This window comes from Lutra lutra, chromosome 4 (genome assembly GCF_902655055.1).
Source record: "Lutra lutra chromosome 4, mLutLut1.2, whole genome shotgun sequence".
In the NCBI taxonomy this organism is placed as follows: domain Eukaryota; kingdom Metazoa; phylum Chordata; class Mammalia; order Carnivora; family Mustelidae; genus Lutra; species Lutra lutra.
In genome coordinates, this window is record NC_062281.1 from 68,558,119 (window position 1) to 68,576,816 (window position 18,698).

Consider the following 18,698-nt stretch of genomic DNA (forward strand, 5'->3'; position numbering starts at 1 on the left):
AATGTGACAAAATGAACCTGCAAATGACATATTCAGTTTACAAACCAGGTCAAGTCCTCTTTACCAGCTTTCTAAAAATCAAAGCTAACAAAGAAAAACACTTTTGGTAAAAGGTCATGCAGGCTTTTCCCTTTGTCTTCTCAGTATCATCCTTTCTTCTTCATTTTTTCCAGAGCATACTCTCACTTCTTCTTTCTCAGTCTCGGTGTTTCCCCTCCACCCTTTCACCCCCTACTCACTCCCGTATTCTCCGCACCCCTTTTCTTGCCTCGGCCCGGGGCAGCCCTGGGGCCCGCACCTGCCTGGGGAGAGTCCCAGCCTGGCCCCGCCAAGGGACTGACAGTGACGTACCGGGGAGGACGGGGCCCGCGCGGCCCGCTGACGTCACTGCCGCAGCGGTCCCCACCGAAGCCCAAGAATGGGAATTCAAGGAGGGAAGCACAGCGGTGACCCCGCGGTTAAGGTTGAGCGCTGCAAGTGCGCGGCATGCTTTAGGTTTCTCGGGTCAGAAGGCCCGAATATCTCTTGTAGCGCAGGCTGAGCCCACTTCACACCCTCAGCGCACTCGAAAACAAGAGTTTCGCGATAAGGGGAAAGTCCTCACACGGTGGGGCCTCGTGCGCACGCGCCTTGGGTGGAGGACAGATAGAGGAGAGTTAGGGGGAGCTGGCGGTTGATTTTGGTGGGGGAGGAGGGAGGGCGGCGTGTGGCGGGAGAGGACAGTGACCGAGTTTAGCGTGCAGAACTGGAGAAAGGCGGTTTACCCCCTCCGCCGCTAGTCCGTCTCCCTGGGCGCTGCGGTGGCGCGGGGCCTGCGGCGCGGCGTCGTGACGTCACGGTGGCGGCGGGCCGTGGTTGGCGCACCGTCCGTGGCAGCAAGTGTGAATTACGCCGGGCTCGCGCCGGCGGCGGAGTGAAGTCAGGCTCCGGGGGAGGGGAGGGGCTGGACGGTGGTGGCGGCCCGAGCTGGTGGCTGGTCCCAAGCCCCGCGCGCCTTGGGTCTCGCCGCTGGCTCCGGCAGTCTTTTCTTGCACCGCTTTCTTCTGTCCTTGCTCCGCTCCCGCTCTGCCTTCCTCGGACCCGCTCCTCCCAGCCGAGGAACCCCTGGGCGGCAGGGTTCCCCCTCCGACTTTGCCTGTGCTGCCCCCGCTTGCACCCCGGAGCCGGGCGCGCGCCGGTCCTCGTAACTGTCGCCGCGGCCGCCGCAGCGTCTTCCCGCCGGCGGCCCGGGCGGAGTGTTGGGGTGGGGAAGGCGTGAGTGCGGCTTCCCGGCCCGGGGGTCGGCGGGCCGCCGGCCCTGCCCCCCGCCCCCCCTTGGCCCGGCGCCCCCGAGCCGCGGCCCCTTCCCAGCGCAGGGGCCGGCAGCCGCGGCTGGGCGGGCGCCGCGCGGGGGCAGGGCGGGCGTATTCAATGGAAGTATGTTACCAGCTGCCGGTGCTGCCCCTGGACAGGCCGGTCCCCCAGCACGTCCTCAGCCGCCGAGGAGCCATCAGCTTCAGCTCCAGCTCCGCGCTCTTCGGCTGCCCCAATCCCCGGCAACTCTCACAGGTAATTGCCGCCGCCGCCGCCGGGGACCCACAGTTGGGGGCTTCTCTCTTTTGTTTCCCTCTTCCCACCCGGCTTCACCTTCGCGACACCCTCAGTCTCCTAGCCATTTACCTCAGACCCAACATTGTCCATTGTTGGGGATTTCTAGGCTGGCCTCTTGGTTCGAGAGCCTTCTCTTTTATCCTCGAGCTTTGCACACTAAGTCCCCCGGCCTTCTCTGATTTCCTCCCCGCGCCCAACCCGGGTGGGTTTTGGGAGCCCTTCAGACCTTCTCCAGGTCCGCCCCCTCTGTGCTCAGCGGTTTAAGCTTCGGGAATGACCGTTTTCCTCCCTTTCTCGAAGACTGGATCTCGAAGTCGGGCCTCTCTAACCTTAGTTGTGGCCGCGGGCACACCTGTCCCCCTCCCCCCATGCACACACCTGTGCAGCGTTTGCGCCTCGCCTCCCCCCTGCTCCCGCGCGCCCCGTGGCGTTCGGATGGTCCTGCGGTTCTCTGAACAATAGGCCAATTCCTCGTCGCTGTTCCCCAGCCCCTTCTGTTCCGTGAATGGACCTTAAGTGCTCGCAAAGAAACAAGAATCGGGAGTGCTTCCCCGAAGAGCTTCGGTTTCTGCAAAGTTGATAAACAGGCATCAGTTTTGTTTTTAATTTGATAAGGAGATTTTAGGAGAGAAACTACTAATGAGCACTCACAGGGAGACTTTATTTTGAATGGTCCAATACCAGTCGCTCCCGAGAATTTCGGTTTTCTTCTTTGGTGATGCTGTTGGCCCAGCTCCTTAGTTCTGGGTGATTTTGATTGCCAGGTTTAAAATAGGCAAAAACAATTTTGTTTACATTTGAACCAAGTACCCTGCATTTCTGCTGCCAGAATGTTACCTGTTCGTGATCAGTTTTTAATTCGAATATATTTGTTTTTCCTCTTGGTTAGTATCTTTTATGAAGCATATTTTCTCTCCACTTGTAATTATCTTGAGCCGGGTCTATGTGTATGTATATATATATGTTTAAACCCGTAGTGTGGATAGCACCTGGTAGAGATTTTGCTTATGATAGGTGAGTCCAGTAAATATTTGTCATTTGCTTCTTTGCCTGAATGGTAGAGAAAGCAAGAGACCATCTGGATTTCTCTGTAAATTGTTTTTATTTGAAATGAGACTTATTTCACAGAACAAGATGGTATGCTAATGAGGTCAGAGCCAAATTTGTGGTTACTATAGTAGTTTAAATAATACTACATTGTTATTTTGAAAGTTAGGTCCATTTCTGCCTTTATAGTACTTAAGCTTAAAGCATTTTCAGGTTTCAAAATTAATGTTGAAGAAATGTTAATGCATTGCTGGAAAAGGTTTTTAATGTAATTTTTTTCACTTCACAATATTATTTAACTTTCTCAGATCACAGGCACATAACTAATACCCATTTCCAGATCAATATAAATAATAAGGATGATAAGTAGTTTTTTATAATATAATAAAATACCAATAAAGTTACTTGTGCTCCCTGAGGAGAAAATGAATGAGAAAGGAGATTCCAAAAGCATTTAAATAAGCCTCATACCAGGGTTTTACCTGTTGTCATAATTAATCCTCAGAGACCAATTTGAAGCCCTGCTCCTTCTTGACTCATTTCCTAGCCTTGGGTTTAAATGGGTAATGGAATTTTAAAACTATGGTTGTGGCAGATAAAGCAAATATTGTAGATTTACACCATATTTTACTAATTCCTAAAGCTTAAAAAAAAGTAAAAAAACTATACCCCAAAGTGAAACATATAGGAACTTACGAAAATTTGGACAGAAGGTTTCTTGAATTATAACATTTTTTCTAAACATTGTTGCCCAGCATTAAAATGATGTTAAACTTACCATGCGCTGAAATGGGTGTATTTATCATTACCAAGACTTAGACTGTTTATCATTACCAAGACTCATGTTGCTAGTGATTTATCTAGGGCTAGATGGGAATGTGTAATAGAAAAAAAAAAAAAAATTTGGGAATCTTATTCAGAGCTTTATACAATAAATGTTTGATTAAATCAAAACCATTGAATTTTCAGTTCCTAAGTCTAAAGGTACAAAATTTTTAAAAAGCTGAGGTGGTTTGGTAGTTTCATTTAATACTTAAAAAAAGAAAACAAAAAAAAGACAAAAAAAAACCCTCCAAACCTGGCTTTCTTTTTTTTTTTTTTTAGGTGCTACGAAATTATTTTTCTGAATCCATTTTAGAATATGTTCAAAACTGGCAATCTTTTCAGTTCTTCAGTTTCACCGTACCACTGGAGACTATCTCCTAGTAGGTACTTAATACTTGTTGGATGAGTGAATAAGTAATGAAGTTACCTCTGACTGGGCATCAATTTTAAATATGAAAACAATGTAAGGACTTTTATCAAGGTATAGCACTCCTTTATCCCAAACCTGGTTGGAACTTATAACTGCAGACTTCAAAAAGATTCAGGAAATAAGCAGAAGACTGAGCAACCAAATAGAGATTTGATGATCCTCTCAAAGCCTGTGTGTTTTAGGTAAAGTTCTGACAAACTTGTGTTGCAAGCAACGAAAATTTAAAGGGGTTGGAGGCTGCTAGAATCAGTTTCTCACTGATACTGGAAAAAGTTGACAGCGGACACACCAAAGCTGGAGATCAGAAGAAAAACTCTTCAAAGCCAGCAGCTTTTAAAAGGGAACCCTGGGGACATATACTTTAGGAGCTTGAGTGTTATACAGCCCAATAATTATTAGTCAAAATAATACTTAATTGAATCTGCTTTTAAAAATGGAAAGATTCCCACTTAAAAAAATCTCCATGCCAAACCAGTGTTGGTGCTTAAATGGGTAAGGGTGAGTTGTCTGAAAAATTCATTTCTGTGGAATACCAACTAACTCTCCCAAGAATGCCAAGTAAATGAGGCATTAACTTTTTGTTTAAACCAGGTCATGAACTACTTTCTCAAATGGTTAATATGAGTTCTTTAAATTATTTGAAAAATCAGAATAATAAGAGAAGCTTGTTTTTGCCATTTTAGGGTATCTGTTGTTGATAACTGATATTAAGTTATCCAAGATTTTTTAATCCAGGTTTTTTCTTGGAGAATAAAGTTATTACTTAGGTAAAATATTGTGAGAGCAGAACTTGTTTTGCTTGGGGTGCCTGGGTAGCTCAGTCGGTTAAGCATCTGCCTTGGACTAGACTAGGTCATGATCTCAGGGTCCTGGGATCAAGTCCCAGGCTCTCTGCTCAACAGGGAGTCTGCTTCTCCCTCTCACTCTCCTTCTCTTTCTCAGAGTTTAAAAACTTTAAAAAAGAAGAAATTGTCTAGTTCACTACTGTGTCCATAGTGCTTTGCATAGGTAAGTACTTAGTAAGTGTGGAAGCTGACTTAGTGTATTGATGACATGCCAAAGCACTGTGCCTGTGATTATTTTAGTCAGATTTTCTATGCACCGGAGAGAAATATTATTTCGGTTAGAAATTTGTGATCTAATTTTTAAAATTTTTTTTATCATAAATTGATGGTATGTATTATTGAACAAAATATTAGGGTCTCTTTCCTGAAGACATTATCTTTTTTTTTTTTTTTAAAGATTTTATTTATTTATTTGACAGAGAGAGCTCACAAGTAGACGGAGAGGTAGGCAGAGAGAGAGGAAAGGAGGAAGCAGGCTCCCCGCTGAGCAGAGAGCCCGATGCGGGACTCGATCCCAGACCCTGGGATCATGACCTGAGCCGAAGGCAGCGGCTAACCCACTGAGCCACCCAGGCGCCCCTGAAGACATTATCTTTTTAGAGCAGTTTTAAGTTCACAGCACAATCGAGGCAAAGAGATCTCCCATACACTTTCTGGCCTGGTACATGCATAGCCTCCCCCATTATTAGCATCCCCATCAGAGTAATACATTTGTTAAAATTGCTGAACCTACTTTGCCTCATCATTACCACCCTGAGTTCATAATTTACATTAGGGTTCCTTCTTGGTGTCTTTTTCTCCTTTTTTTTAAATACAGAAACTATTCCATAAATATTTACAAAACACCTTCTGAGAATGAGATTCCTTGTATTGAGTACTAAGAATAATGCAAAGAATTAGTAATTGAAAAAAAAAGAAATGACTTGTGAGCCTGCCAACCTAACCACGTTTTTCTTTGATGCATTATGTTCCTTATACATAAACATTTTTTACTTACAGTATACATCTCTGTGTTTTTAGCAATGTTCTTAGTATATGACAAATTTCAAGTTTCTAGATGTGCCAGAACAGTTCAAAGTCCCTTGGATAAAAGTTGGTTCTTAAAGAAGCCTACAGGATTATGTGGGGAAAATGGTATGATTATATGTGACTAATTTTTATTTTGGAGTTATCAAGGCATAATGAGACTACAGGAAGGTAAACCCAAATTTCCTGAATAAATCAGGGGAAGCCTCACATAGTAGTTGAGGCTTAGGCCAAGCCTGAAGATTATGTAGATGTTTCTAGATAAGTGAGTGCATGTTGTGGGGGTGGTTAGAGGATGGTCCAGGAAATTGTGTAGGGCAGCACTATCCACAGAACTTTTTGTGATGATGGAAAATTTCTCTGGAGTATCCAGTGTAATAGTCACTATCCATATATACCTAGATAAGCACTTGAAATGTGGCTAGGTGTGAGGAGCGAATTGCAAATTTAGTTTTATTTAATAGCTGCATATGGCTAGTGGCTACTATGCTGTCAGAGATCAGCATGGTTTTATGTATATTTAATGATCATTAGTGGTGATGTCATGTTGATCTATGAGTACCACATTATCTGAATGTTGAACGTTAGAGCTATTTCAGGTCTGATGTTGTACACAAAACCTTAACACCTTCATACATGTTTGATAAAATCTTTAGAATGGTATCACTGGGTTGGGTCAAGAAGTAAGAACATTTTTTGGCTTTCTAGAATGCTCTGTCCTTTTACAATACTAAGATAAATGATTATCACTCTTCATCACCATCATAGATACTAGATTTATAATATATATAATTAGTAAGAATTTTATGAATGTTTTATAAACATTTATAGAAATGTTCTTCTATGTTAGATGCACTGTGGTATGCTGAGTTTGTTTCAACTTAGACTAAGCAATAATATACACTTTCCGAAGTGTTTCTGTGCATTTACATTTCCTTTTGTCAGATTTTCATTTGCATGTCTTGTGCTTGTTTGTAAGGACTGTTATACATCTAATGTCAGTTTGTAATAGTGCATTATTCCAAATTACTATTACCATAGTAGTTCCCCTCTTCACAATCTACATTCAGAAGCCAGTACACAGGAAATAATGTGAACAGTCAGTGGGGACGTCCTGGAGTGGTCATTTGCTGAGACTTCCTCCCATATCTACTCCCGAAACACTTGTGTTGGGATCTTGGTTTTCATTTTCTATTTTCAGAAATTTTTCTTACTTGATTTAAATTTAATAGTTATCATATTTTGGCTTTTACTTCTGAAGCAATATATATCTATGCTATAATTCAAATATATGTCAAACATAATATTAATGTAAATTTATAGTGTATTTGGAGTGTTGTTCTGATTGAGGAGTAGGGTGTTCAAATTGCTAGTTTATAAGTTGTCATCAGGAACACGTTTAGTCTGTGGGATGTGATTGGAAGAGGTTTTAGACCTATGCCCAGGTTTTGTTGCCTTGTTGCTATGCTTAGAGTTCCATCAGCTGTACATACTCTCTATTTAAGAATTCTTTTTTAAAACACAAATGTCCTGCAAAAGGCAAAATATTAAGCCTTTTCAGGGAGTTAGGAAGCGTAGGGAACTCACTGGATGGAAAGGAGAGGTACCATCCATTCTCTTTGGGGCAATTTGATAAGATGTCAGCTTATACTTTAAGTTTCAACCATTCTTTCCTTCCTTCCTTTTTTTTTTTTTTCCTTTTCTTTTCATGAAGGACCAGAGTAATTTTAGAGAACTAACTTCTTTCTAGTGATGGGTATAGAGACAACGTTTGGAAAGAGAAGAGCTGAAGAAAAAGGAAGTTGATAAGATTAGCTTAATCAGATTTTTTGCCTGGGACCATTGATACCCATTTAGTTGGACTACAGACACTTAGGGAATTTAGGTGATAAAGAATTCTCATTGTATGAAGATCTTAAGGAATTCAATTTTCTGTACCAAAGACTGTGTGTTTGTGTTTATATAAATCTAATTTTGTTAGAGAAGTACCTTGACTAAATGTCTTTAAAATCTGGGCATTCTTACATTCCCTTGACCAAAGGGAATTCCGAAAACGTCCAACAATTAATTTTTAATCTTCTAATTTAGAAACAACTTAAAACTTTTTTATTCTACAGATTGCTCATATCTTGTTTAATTTGAATCGAGAGAAAATTGTTTATTCTTTCCCATATTTAAATAGCCTGTTCTTGCCTAAACACAATATAGACTTTGCTGATTTTTTATATTGTTGTTAAAAATGTCTTTCAAAGGTTACTCACAAATAAATGATACTTTCATGTATTTGCATTCAGGTATACTATATGAGGTAGTAGTATATGAGGAAAGGAACCAAAACATTTGTAGATGAGCTTTTGAAGCTTGCAGAGCTTCATTTTGGCTGCTGGCAAGTTCCCTTCCTAATGGATCTGGGCCAGTGATCAGAAGTTTCTCCTGCTTGTAATTTTGAGTAGGAATTTTGGATTACTGCTCCATGCCTCCACCTACTGGTAGGGAGGGCTCTTCATTTTCTGAAGATGATGGCAGGAGGAGGAGAGGATGAAAGCAGGGCAGGGAGAATTGGGGGAAGAAGATGAATTGTTAATTGGCTAAGTTTCAGCCAACACTCACTCTCATCTGCGTTTCGGGTAGACCAAGCTTGAGCTCAGGACCATGTAAAGTACTTGACAATGGTGCTTAATAAAGGTGCAGTACCTCTTGTTTTAGTGATAATTGTTCTATTTATTGAGTACCTCACATGCCGGATACTGTAATTGGTGTATTTAATCTTTACAAAACTCTATGTACCGTGCTGTTACTACCCATTTTTACCTTTTTCCCAAGGAGTAAATTGACCTTAGACACAATACATTATGTGCCCAAGCATCACAAGAACTTTGAGAAAGTCCTCTCATGTTTCACACCCTTACTTTGGATCCTAGTCTGCCTCGTGAAGGTGAGTAGAATGTAGTTATTCTTTATGTTTAATGATTATAGATTTTCCGTTGGCTCATAGATGTGGATAAAGAAAAACCATTTGATGGTTTGAGGGTGATTATTTGAAGTGATAACCTTTATTGGTTGTTTCAAATCATATCTGGATTTGTTCTAGTGCCACTTTCTAGGAGGACATGACTAAGTTAAATCATACTTCTGAAGATATTTACCAAGGTGATGAAGTGATTTCAAAGCACACTGTTTGATATTGAATGAAGAATTGGAGACATTAATTTGGAAAAGGGAAGCCTTAGAATTTGGGCCAAGAACTTGGGGGTGGAGGTGGAAGAGCGGTTGGTAAAAGATGATAGAGCATTGCTCTCTTCCAGTATGTGAATTACTACCATGTGAATGAGAAAAAGGAGGGAAGGGTTAAGATTTTGATTGGTTATATGTTCTTGATTGCTATACCCTGTTCTACTTGGTGAGGGCAGTTGCTAATATATCAGAGAAGATACAAGCTTAAAGTCATCCCTTGTCCAAGGTAACACAACTAGATAGTAGAAATGGATTAAACTCTGGGGGCCCTAAAGACTATGTGTTCTCTTCTTCTTTTTATGACACGAGAAAAGGATGTTACTGTACAGAGTAGAATAAGACTAATAGGTAGAAAAAATAGGGACATAGATCTTGTGTTTAATCACCTAATAATTAAAGAAACACAAACTAAAAGAAAGATAAAATAAATATATAACATGAAGATTACAAAATGCCAGTAGGATATAAATTGTAAATTTGCTGAAAAGTAATTGAGCAGTTGAATAAAAAAATTAATACATTGCCTTCACTTTTAATACCGATCATCTATAGTTTGTCCCAATTTTGTTTAAAACTAAATAACAAAATGTATACATATCTATACACCATGCATACTCACAAAAAAAGAAAAATAAAGGCATAGGTATCCCCAGATGCTAACTGAAGCCATCTCTGATATTAACTATAACTTAGTTTTACCTTTTAGTTTAGAATTTTGTGTAATTTTATCAATGTCCTTCTTTTAGCATGAATATTCTTTTTAATCACAATAATCCTAGAAAAAGTGAAACAAGTTGTATTTGAGTCCAGATCTCTGACAGAGATGTCCAGGGAGAGAACAGGCTACTTCATGAGATTATAAATTGAGATAGCAGTTTGAAAGATATGGTCAAGGGGATTGACTCTTCTGGTTCCTTCCAACTTCATGATTCTGTAATTTCTTTGGCTAACTCAATTATGCACATAAGAGGTAATTTTGTATAGCTCTGACAATTATAAAGTAGTTTCACTCTCCATGGGAGTTGTTGAGAAGTAAATTTAAGTGTAATTATTGTTAGAAAAATAAAGCTAGAGGTATCACAGTTCCAGATTTCAAGTTATACTACAAAGCTGTAGTAATCAAAACAGTAAGGTACTGGCACAAAAATAGATCACTGGAACAGAGAATAAATGCCTGAAATAAACTCTTGATTATATAGTCAACTAATATATGACAAAGGAGGCAAGAATATGGGGAAAAGACTAAGACTTTTCAATAGATGGTGCTGGGAACACTGGATAACTACATGTAAAAGAATAAAACTGGACTACGTTTTAACACTATACACAAAAATAATCAAAATGGATTAAAGACCTAAATGTAAGACCAGAAACCATAAAAATCCTAGAAGACAACATAGGCAGTAATCTCTTCAACATCAGTTGTAGCAGCATTTTCCTAGATATGTCTCCTTAGGACAATGGAAACAAAAACAAAAATAAACTATTGAGAATCATCAAAATAAGCTGTTGCACAGTGAGGAAACCATCAGTAAAACAAAAAGGCAACCTACTGAATAGGAGAAGATATTTGCAAATTATATCTATGATAAGTGGTTAATATCCAAGATATATAAAGAACTTATACAACTCATCACCAAAAAAAATCCAATTAGGAAATGGGCAAAGGACCTAAATAGACATTTTTTTCCAAAGAAGACATGTAGATGGCCAACAGACACATGAAAAGATGCTTAACATTACTCATCATTAGGGAAATGCAAATCAAAACTAATGAGAGATCACCATACACCTGTCAGAAAGGCTAAAATCAAAATGACGAGAAATAAGTTTTGGCAAGGGTGTGGAGAAAAAATTCCTGTGCACTGTTGGTGAAATGTAAATTTAAGTAGCCACTGTAGAGAACAGTATGGAGGTTCCTTGAAAAATTAAAAATAGAAATGCCATATGATCTGGTAATTCCACTACTTGATATTTACCCAAAGAAAAAAAAAGCACTAATTTGAAAAGGTTTATGTTTTTTATATCATTAGTTACAATAACCAAGATATGGAAGCAGCCTAAGTGTCCACTGATAGACAAATGGATAAGGAAGATGTGTGTGTGCATGCATGTGCATGCACGCGTAAGCGCATGCGCGCGCGCACACACACACACACACACACACACTGGAATATTGCTTAGCCATAAAAAAGGATGAGATCATGCCATTTGAGACAACATGGATGGACCTAGAGGATATAATGCTGAGTGAAATAAGTCAGAGAAAGACAAATACTGTATGATTTCACTCAAGTGAAATCTTTTTATAAAAAAAGAATAAACAAAAAGTAGAATCAGACCTATAAATACAGAAAACAAATTGGTGGTTGCCATAGGGGAGGTGAGTGAGGGGTTGGGCAAAATGGGCAGTAGGAGTCGAAGATACAGGTTTTCAGTTATGGAATGAAGAATTCACAGGAATAAAAGGCATAGCATAAGGAATATAGTCACTGATATTGTAATAAAGATGTTTGGGAGCAGATGGTAGCTACACTTGTTGTGAGCACCGCATAATGTATAATCTTGTTAAATCACTATGTATGCACCTGAAACTAACATTGTGTGTCAACTATACTAAAAAAAAAAAAAAAAAAAAAGCATAGTTACTGTTTTGAAGAGCTATTTGATGATAGCCCATGAGAAGATGCTAAACAATGACCATGGCACAAGGACTAGAAAGTTAGGAGTTAGGACCTAGGAACTGGTTTGATGTGGGAAGTAATAATAAAAAAAAATTCCTACTTTTTTTAGTCTGGGAGACCAGGTAGATGATGAAGCTAATAACAAAAATACACATAGGAAGAGGAGACAGGTTTTGTTTTTCTTTGGGGAGTACAGGGGGGAAGAGATAATACATTTACTTTGAGTATATTGAGTTCAAGTATCTGGGGAGTTTCCAGGTGGGGATATCCAGTAGGCAATATCTTAGGAAGGTTAGGACAAATGATACGTTCTAACTTTCACTATCAGGGTTTTTTGCTCAAGTACCCCCTTCAAAGAACTGGAAAAACAAACACAAAACTATAAACCTTCTCACATATTAAGAATTTTTCCTTTAGGGGTGCCTGGGTGGCTTAGTTGAGCATCTGAATCTTGATCTCACCCCAGGTCTTGGATCTCAGGGTCATGGGTTTAAGCCTCATGTTGGGTTCCATGTTGGTTGTGGAGCCTACTTAAACAAACAAACAAACAAAACAACCTTTCCTCTAAGTTTCAGTATTTGTAAATGATAAAATTTTTGGTGTATTACTTAAATCACTATTTAAAATACATCCAGGGAGTTTTTGACAACTTGATACTTTCCACATCTGTTTCAAAAAATATGTGAACAATATCTTAATTTTATAGTCAGAATTTTTATATTTATTTTTCTTTTGAACTCACTTCTATTTTTCTGTCACTACATATTTTATACTTGGAAGCATTATACCAATCACACTATCATACTTTTCTACAATTAAAGTAAGTAAATTCATGAATTTAGTGAATGGAATAAAAATGTTTTGTATTAATTGTCACCCAGTTCTTCTGAGTTCTGTGCAAAAACAATTATAATTAAAAACATTGAAACTTTGGGGCGCCTGGGTGGCTCAGTGGGTTAAAGCCTCTGCCTTCAGCTCAGGTCATGATCTCAGGGTCCTGGGATCGAGCCCCGCATCGGGCTCTCTGCTCCGCGGGGAGTCTGCTTCCTCCTCTCTCTGCCTGCCTCTCTGCCTACTTGTGATTTCTATCTGTCAAATAAATAAACAAAAAAAAAATTAAAAAAAAAAACATTGAAACTTTCCTAAGTTTGGGGTGCCTAGGTGGCTAAGTCAGTTAACCATCTGGTTTTGGCTTAGGTCATGATATTAGGGTCCTGGGATTGAGTCCTGCATGTGGGGATTCTTCTTCCTCTCCCTTTGCCCCTCTCCCTGCTCATGCTCTCTCTCTGTTTCTCAAATAAGTAAAAACTTAAATTGCTGTTCTTCCTTTTTTACTTTAATAGTGAAACTCTTGAGAAATCTCATGAATAAAAAGTGCTTTATTTTAGCAATATCACCCATTCTTCCAAGTTGACAATGAGGTGATTGATCAAAATTATTTTTAATACTTTGTCAGGTAGCAACTACATTTGGTTTAACTTCTGTATTTATGGAAGTCAGAATTGGTGACCCCTTTACTTGAAAAAAAAAAAAAGGATACCCCAGTCTGTAAAGTGATTAACTTTCTTGCCATGGATAGAGCTGTTAGACATGGGTGGAGCTGTTAGACAACAGCTCCAGAGTAAGTATAGGGAAGCGTTGAGTGTTGCAGGTTCCTTTGTGAGGTGGTAGAGGAGTAGGGATGAAAGGGTAGTGGAGGTAAATAAAAACTGCTATACTGGATTAGCGGAATGGTTCTAGAAAATTGTATATATGGAAGTTGAGAGCTGAGAAATTAATTTCTTTGAAACTTTCCATGCTCTTGTACTTCTAAGGGCTATACTTGCATGCCCCAGTTTGCAGACACTCGTTTTCTATATTCCACCTTGTCATTATCTTCTGGTTGTATTTTACCATTTTCCACAGGCATATAGAAATAATATTTCATACATCAAATTTTTTCCCCATGGTATATGCTTACTTCTAATCTCGGTCTTCATGCTTAATCACTCTAGGACTTCTTTGGAAATGGAATCAGGATATTAATGCTTGAAAGGAATCCTGTAAGTCATTTTAAAGATTTGATGGTTGAGATTCAGAAAGGTTAAGTGATTTCTCCAAGATCCCACAATTTAGACAGTGGAGAAATTAGAGTTTTAAAATTAGTTCTTCCCAACTTTGTTGCTTCTCTCACTATATCCCCTACTTCCTTGTGAAAGGATTGACCTTTGAATTTCCTTAAATATCAGTCTTTCTTTACTGAACATTATTCTTTGAATAGCAACTATGTATAATCCAGTGATTATGTAAACAAGTCAGAGTAGGAATACATTCAGTTTAAAACATATGTGAGTTATTTCTTAAAACTTAGTAAGAGATAAAGCCAAACCATTATTGGAAGTGTAATGGGCCAGTTGGGAAGATACCGTTTGATTTGTTGAAATGAGAGTTATATACAACAGGAATAATCTTTTATAAAGAAAGATGTATTTCACCTATACTTTAAAAATTAAGAATAAAGTTTTTTTCACATTGAGGAAGAAAATAATTAATATTCCTGTTATACAAATTGCTCACTCTATATAGCCTTTTATATATGAAATGGTGGGTGATGGAATTTTTTGATAATTTTTTTACTTCATTTTACTTTTTTCATTGAACTCTTTATAGTGGACATTTTAATAAAATTTTAAGAAAAACAGTGAAGCTATTCCAGATAGCAGACCTTTTTTAAAGACTTAATTTTTTTAGAGCAGTTTTAAAGTCACAGTAAATTTAAGAGGAATGTACAGAGATTTTCCACATGCTGCCAGCCCCAACACATTTATAGTCTTCTCCAACTTTATCAACACCCTCCACCAGACAGCTACATCTGTAACAATTGATGAACGTACATTGATATAATCATGCAAAATCCATACTATATGTTAGGGTTCACTCTGGGTGTTGTACATTCTATGAGTCATATAGTCATATATATCATATATGTCATATAGTTGGATATAGTTGGATTCATATAGTCACCAGCCTTTTCAGATTGGCTTCTTTCACTTAATAACATGCATTTAAGGTTCTTCCCATTTTTTTGTTTTGTTTTGTTCTTTTTTTTTTAATGGCCTGATAGCTCAGTTATTTTTAGCACTGTTTGTTGTCTGGTTGTACCACAGTCTTTCCATTCACCTACTAAAGGACATCTTGATAGCTTCTAAATTTTGGCACTCAGGAGTAAAACTGCCACAGACCACTGTGTGCAGATAACTTACTGGAATTTTGATTGGAATTGCATTGAAACTAGATCAAGTTAGGAAGAACTGACATTTTGACAATGTTAAGTCTTCCCATCCATGAATATGCAGTAACTCTCCATTTATTTAGTTCCTCTTTTATTCATCTGAGTTTTGTTATTTTCTCATAGATCTTGTGCATTTTTTGTTAGATATATGCTTATGTATTTCATTTTTGGAAGTGATAATGTAAATGGTATTGTGTTTTAAATTTTTAATTTCACTTTTTCATTCTGGTATACAGGAAAGAAGTTGATTTTGTGTATTAACCTTGTATCCTTTAACCTTGCCATAGCATTCATTTGTTCCAGGTGGGTTTTTTTCCCTATTCTTACAGATTTTCTGTGTAGACAGTCATGAGCTCTGTGAACAAAGACAGTTTTATGTCTTCCAATCTCTACCGTGTTCCCTTTTTTTTTGTCTTACTACATTAGCTAGGATATCCAGTGTGACATTGAAAAGGAGGAGGGAAAGGAAATAACCTTTACCTTGTTCCTAAAGGATTCTTTTAACAGAGCAAGAAGATTTACAGGGAAAAAGAAAAAAAAAACCTATAGGAAAATATAAGACTACTCATTAGAAAATTGGTAGAACACTCATCTCCAGGAAGAAACACAAATATAGGAAAACATGTTTAGCTTTGGTAGTAATAAAGGAAATGCAGGAAGAAAGAATAAAAGAAAGAAAGAGTATTTTTGGTGGGGGGAATCATTTTCATATTGGCAAAGACTGACAAAACCCAGTGTTAGCAGGGTCTGAGAAAAATGGCTTATTCTTATATAAAGAACTAGGAGCATCATTTGATTCAGCATTTTGGGAAGGCAGTAGATCTTTACAAATCCAAATTTTAAGTGTGCATACTACCCTTTTTGTAGTCATGGAATTTGTCTAAAGGGGTAGTTGCAAAAATTTGCTAAAACAAATGCACAGAAATTTTTTTGGTAACAATTTGTAACACTGGAATGATGGGTATTTAGATTATTCCAGTGCTCATCAGTGTGGTGATTGGTTAGAATATGTTGTTTTAATTCAGCATAAAATTCTATCCAGTAAAGTGATGCCATATATTCATATTTGTCTTGGAAAGGTATGCATAACGATTTGGGAAAAAGACTACCTGCAGAGTAACGTGTATTAGCCTGTTTATGTAACTTTCTGCATAACATCTGAGTTTTATAAATAAAAATATGAAGGATATTATATACACCAATGTATGCATACATACAAGTCTGATGGGTTGGTCAGCAAAATGTTAACAGTGACTATCTTTGGGACTGGGACTTCTGGTGATTTTTATTATCTTTGTACTCGTGAAATTTTTTTTTTTAAGATTTTTTCTTTATTTAACAGAGAGAGTGAGAGAGGGAACATAAGCAAGGGGAGTGGGAGAGGGAGAAGCAGGCTCCCCACTGAGCAGGGAGCCTGATGTATGGCTTGTTCCCAGGACTCTGGGATTGTGACTTGAGCTGAAGACAGACTCTTTTTTTTTTTAAAGATTTTATTTATTTATTTGACAGAGAGATTACAAGTAAGCAGAGAGGCAGGCAGAGAGAGAGGAGGAAGCAGGCTCCCTGCCGAGCAGAGAGCCCGATGCGGGGCTCGATCCCAGAACCCTGAGATCATGACCTGAGCCGAAGGCAGAGGCTTTAACCCACTGAGCCACCCAGGCGCCCCTGAAGACAGACTCTTAATGACTGAACCACCCAGGTGCCTTGTGAATTTTTTTTAAGAGTAAAAATATGTCACTTTTGTAATAGAAATCAGTAAAGCTTTTTTTAAAAAACTTACCATTAAGTGACATATCTGTTATGTAGAAATAATGAAGAAAGGTCTAGCTAGCTAATAATTCAATAAGTATAAATAGGTGGTTCAGAAGTGGGTTGTTCACTGGCACATAATAGGTATTCAAAGTGGTTTATTAAAATGGAAGTCTAGTGCTTTGATGTGTAGAGGAATACAGTGCATTTTTTTTTTTTTAATTTGACAGAGAGAGATCATAAGTAGCAGAGAGGCAGGCAGAGAGAGAGAGAGGGAAGCAGGCTCCCTGCCGAGCAGAGAGCCCGATGTGGGACTCGATCCCAGGATCCTGAGATCATGACCTGAGCCGAAGGTAGCGGCTTAACCCACTGAGCCTCCCAGGCGCCCTACATTGCATTTTTAATGGGGAAATGAAGTAAGTTCGGTGGGAGATAGTTTACAAAAACTATTTTGCCTATTTCAGAACTGAAAAGTTAAGCTTTCTGCTATAGTTTAATTTATTCACATATTTAAGGGTCTCTATATTAGCATAACATATTTATAAAATGTAAAAAGTCATCAAGAAAATTTATGACCCAGAATCAGAACATTTATGTTAGAAGAGACTATAAAAATGAGTTTCCTCAACATACAGTTAAGTAAACTGAAACCACAGAGGTTTTAAAGGACACACAGAGGCAATATAGAAATCTCTTCTTTTGGGTGCCTGGGTGGCTCAGTGGGTTAAAGCCTCTGCCTTCAGCTCAGGTCATGATCCCGGGGTCCTGGGATCAAGCTGCACATCGGGCTCTCTGCTCAGCAGGGAGCCTGCTTCCCCCCCCACCCCCGCCCACCCCTCTGCCTGCCTCTCTGCCTACTTGTGATCTCTGTCTGTCAAATAAATAAATAAAATCTTTTAAAAAAAAAATCTCTTCTGTTGAACATCCGTTTTGGCTACTCAGTTTTTGCTTGAACATTTTTGGAATAAGATTACCACTTTATAGGGCAAAATCCATTGTGGTGTTGAATGGCGTAGTGGATTGAATAGTGTCCACCAGAAATTCATATCTACTTGGAACCTCAAAATGTAACCTTATTTGGAATAAGGATCTTTGCAGATATAATCAAGTTGAGGTCATATGGGATTAGGACAGGCCCTAAATCCAATGACTGATGGATGTCTTTCTAAAAGGAAAGGATGCACAGAGACTGAGACACACACAGGGAAGACCATGTGAAGATAGAACAGATTGGAGTGATACAGTTTATAAGCCAGGAATGTAAAGGATTGCTGTGATACACCAGAAACTCCTAAGAGGCAAAGAAGGATTCTTCCCTAAAGCCTTCAGAGGTAACAAGCCCTTCCTGGCCGACACTTGATTTTGGACTTCATGCCTGCAGAACTGAGAGAAAATAAGATTCTTTTGTTCTAAGCCACAAAGTTTGTGTTATTTCAGTAGCCCTAGGAAATGACTACAAATGGCTTTGATTATTGTAAATGTATTTGTTCGTCCTTTGAATTGGCAGACATTAATTGAGCACATTTATATGCCAGGTACTCTGCTAGGTGTATCAAAGAGAAATGAAACATGTTTCCTGCCTTGGTTCTTGGAGCTTGGTCTAGTAGGAGGGATAGCTATGTAAATCTAAAATTGTAATACACTTTGATATATGTTCTCATTATGATAGTATATGAAGTTTAGTAGTGGCACAGTTGAGTTGGGAGAACCAGGGCAGGTTTTAGAAAGAGAAATCTTTGTACTGGTCTGAAAGAATTTGAAAGATAGGTCTGAAAATCAGCCTCTATGGGAATTCTGTACGATTCCACCCCAACTCGTGCTGTCAATTCTGCCTAGTTCAAGGCATGTTTGGCCTGCTGTCATAGCATCCTGTCTCTAGAATTCTCTCTCCACAGATCTGTCGAAGTAATTTTTTCAATGCAGTCAGCTCATGCCACTCTGCTGAAACATCAGTGGGTTCTTACCACAGTGAAAATAAAACCCAAACTCCTTTTCAT

The 18,698-nt window shown here is 38.9% G+C and overlaps 1 protein-coding gene across 2 annotated transcripts in view; it reads left to right on the forward strand.

Annotated features, from left to right (window-relative positions):
- The first annotated feature begins 477 nt into the window (after positions 1 to 477).
- PDE7A (phosphodiesterase 7A) overlaps positions 478 to 18,698 on the forward strand; it is a 116,510-nt gene continuing 98,289 nt past the window's right edge. For both annotated transcript variants that reach the window (XR_007126506.1, XM_047724596.1), the window contains exon 1: positions 478 to 1,548. Coding sequence is in view for 1 of the 2 variants with exons in the window: in XM_047724596.1 (XP_047580552.1) it covers positions 1,411 to 1,548 (138 nt within the window). In the remaining variant the exon portion in view is untranslated. The remainder of the gene's footprint in view (positions 1,549 to 18,698) is intronic.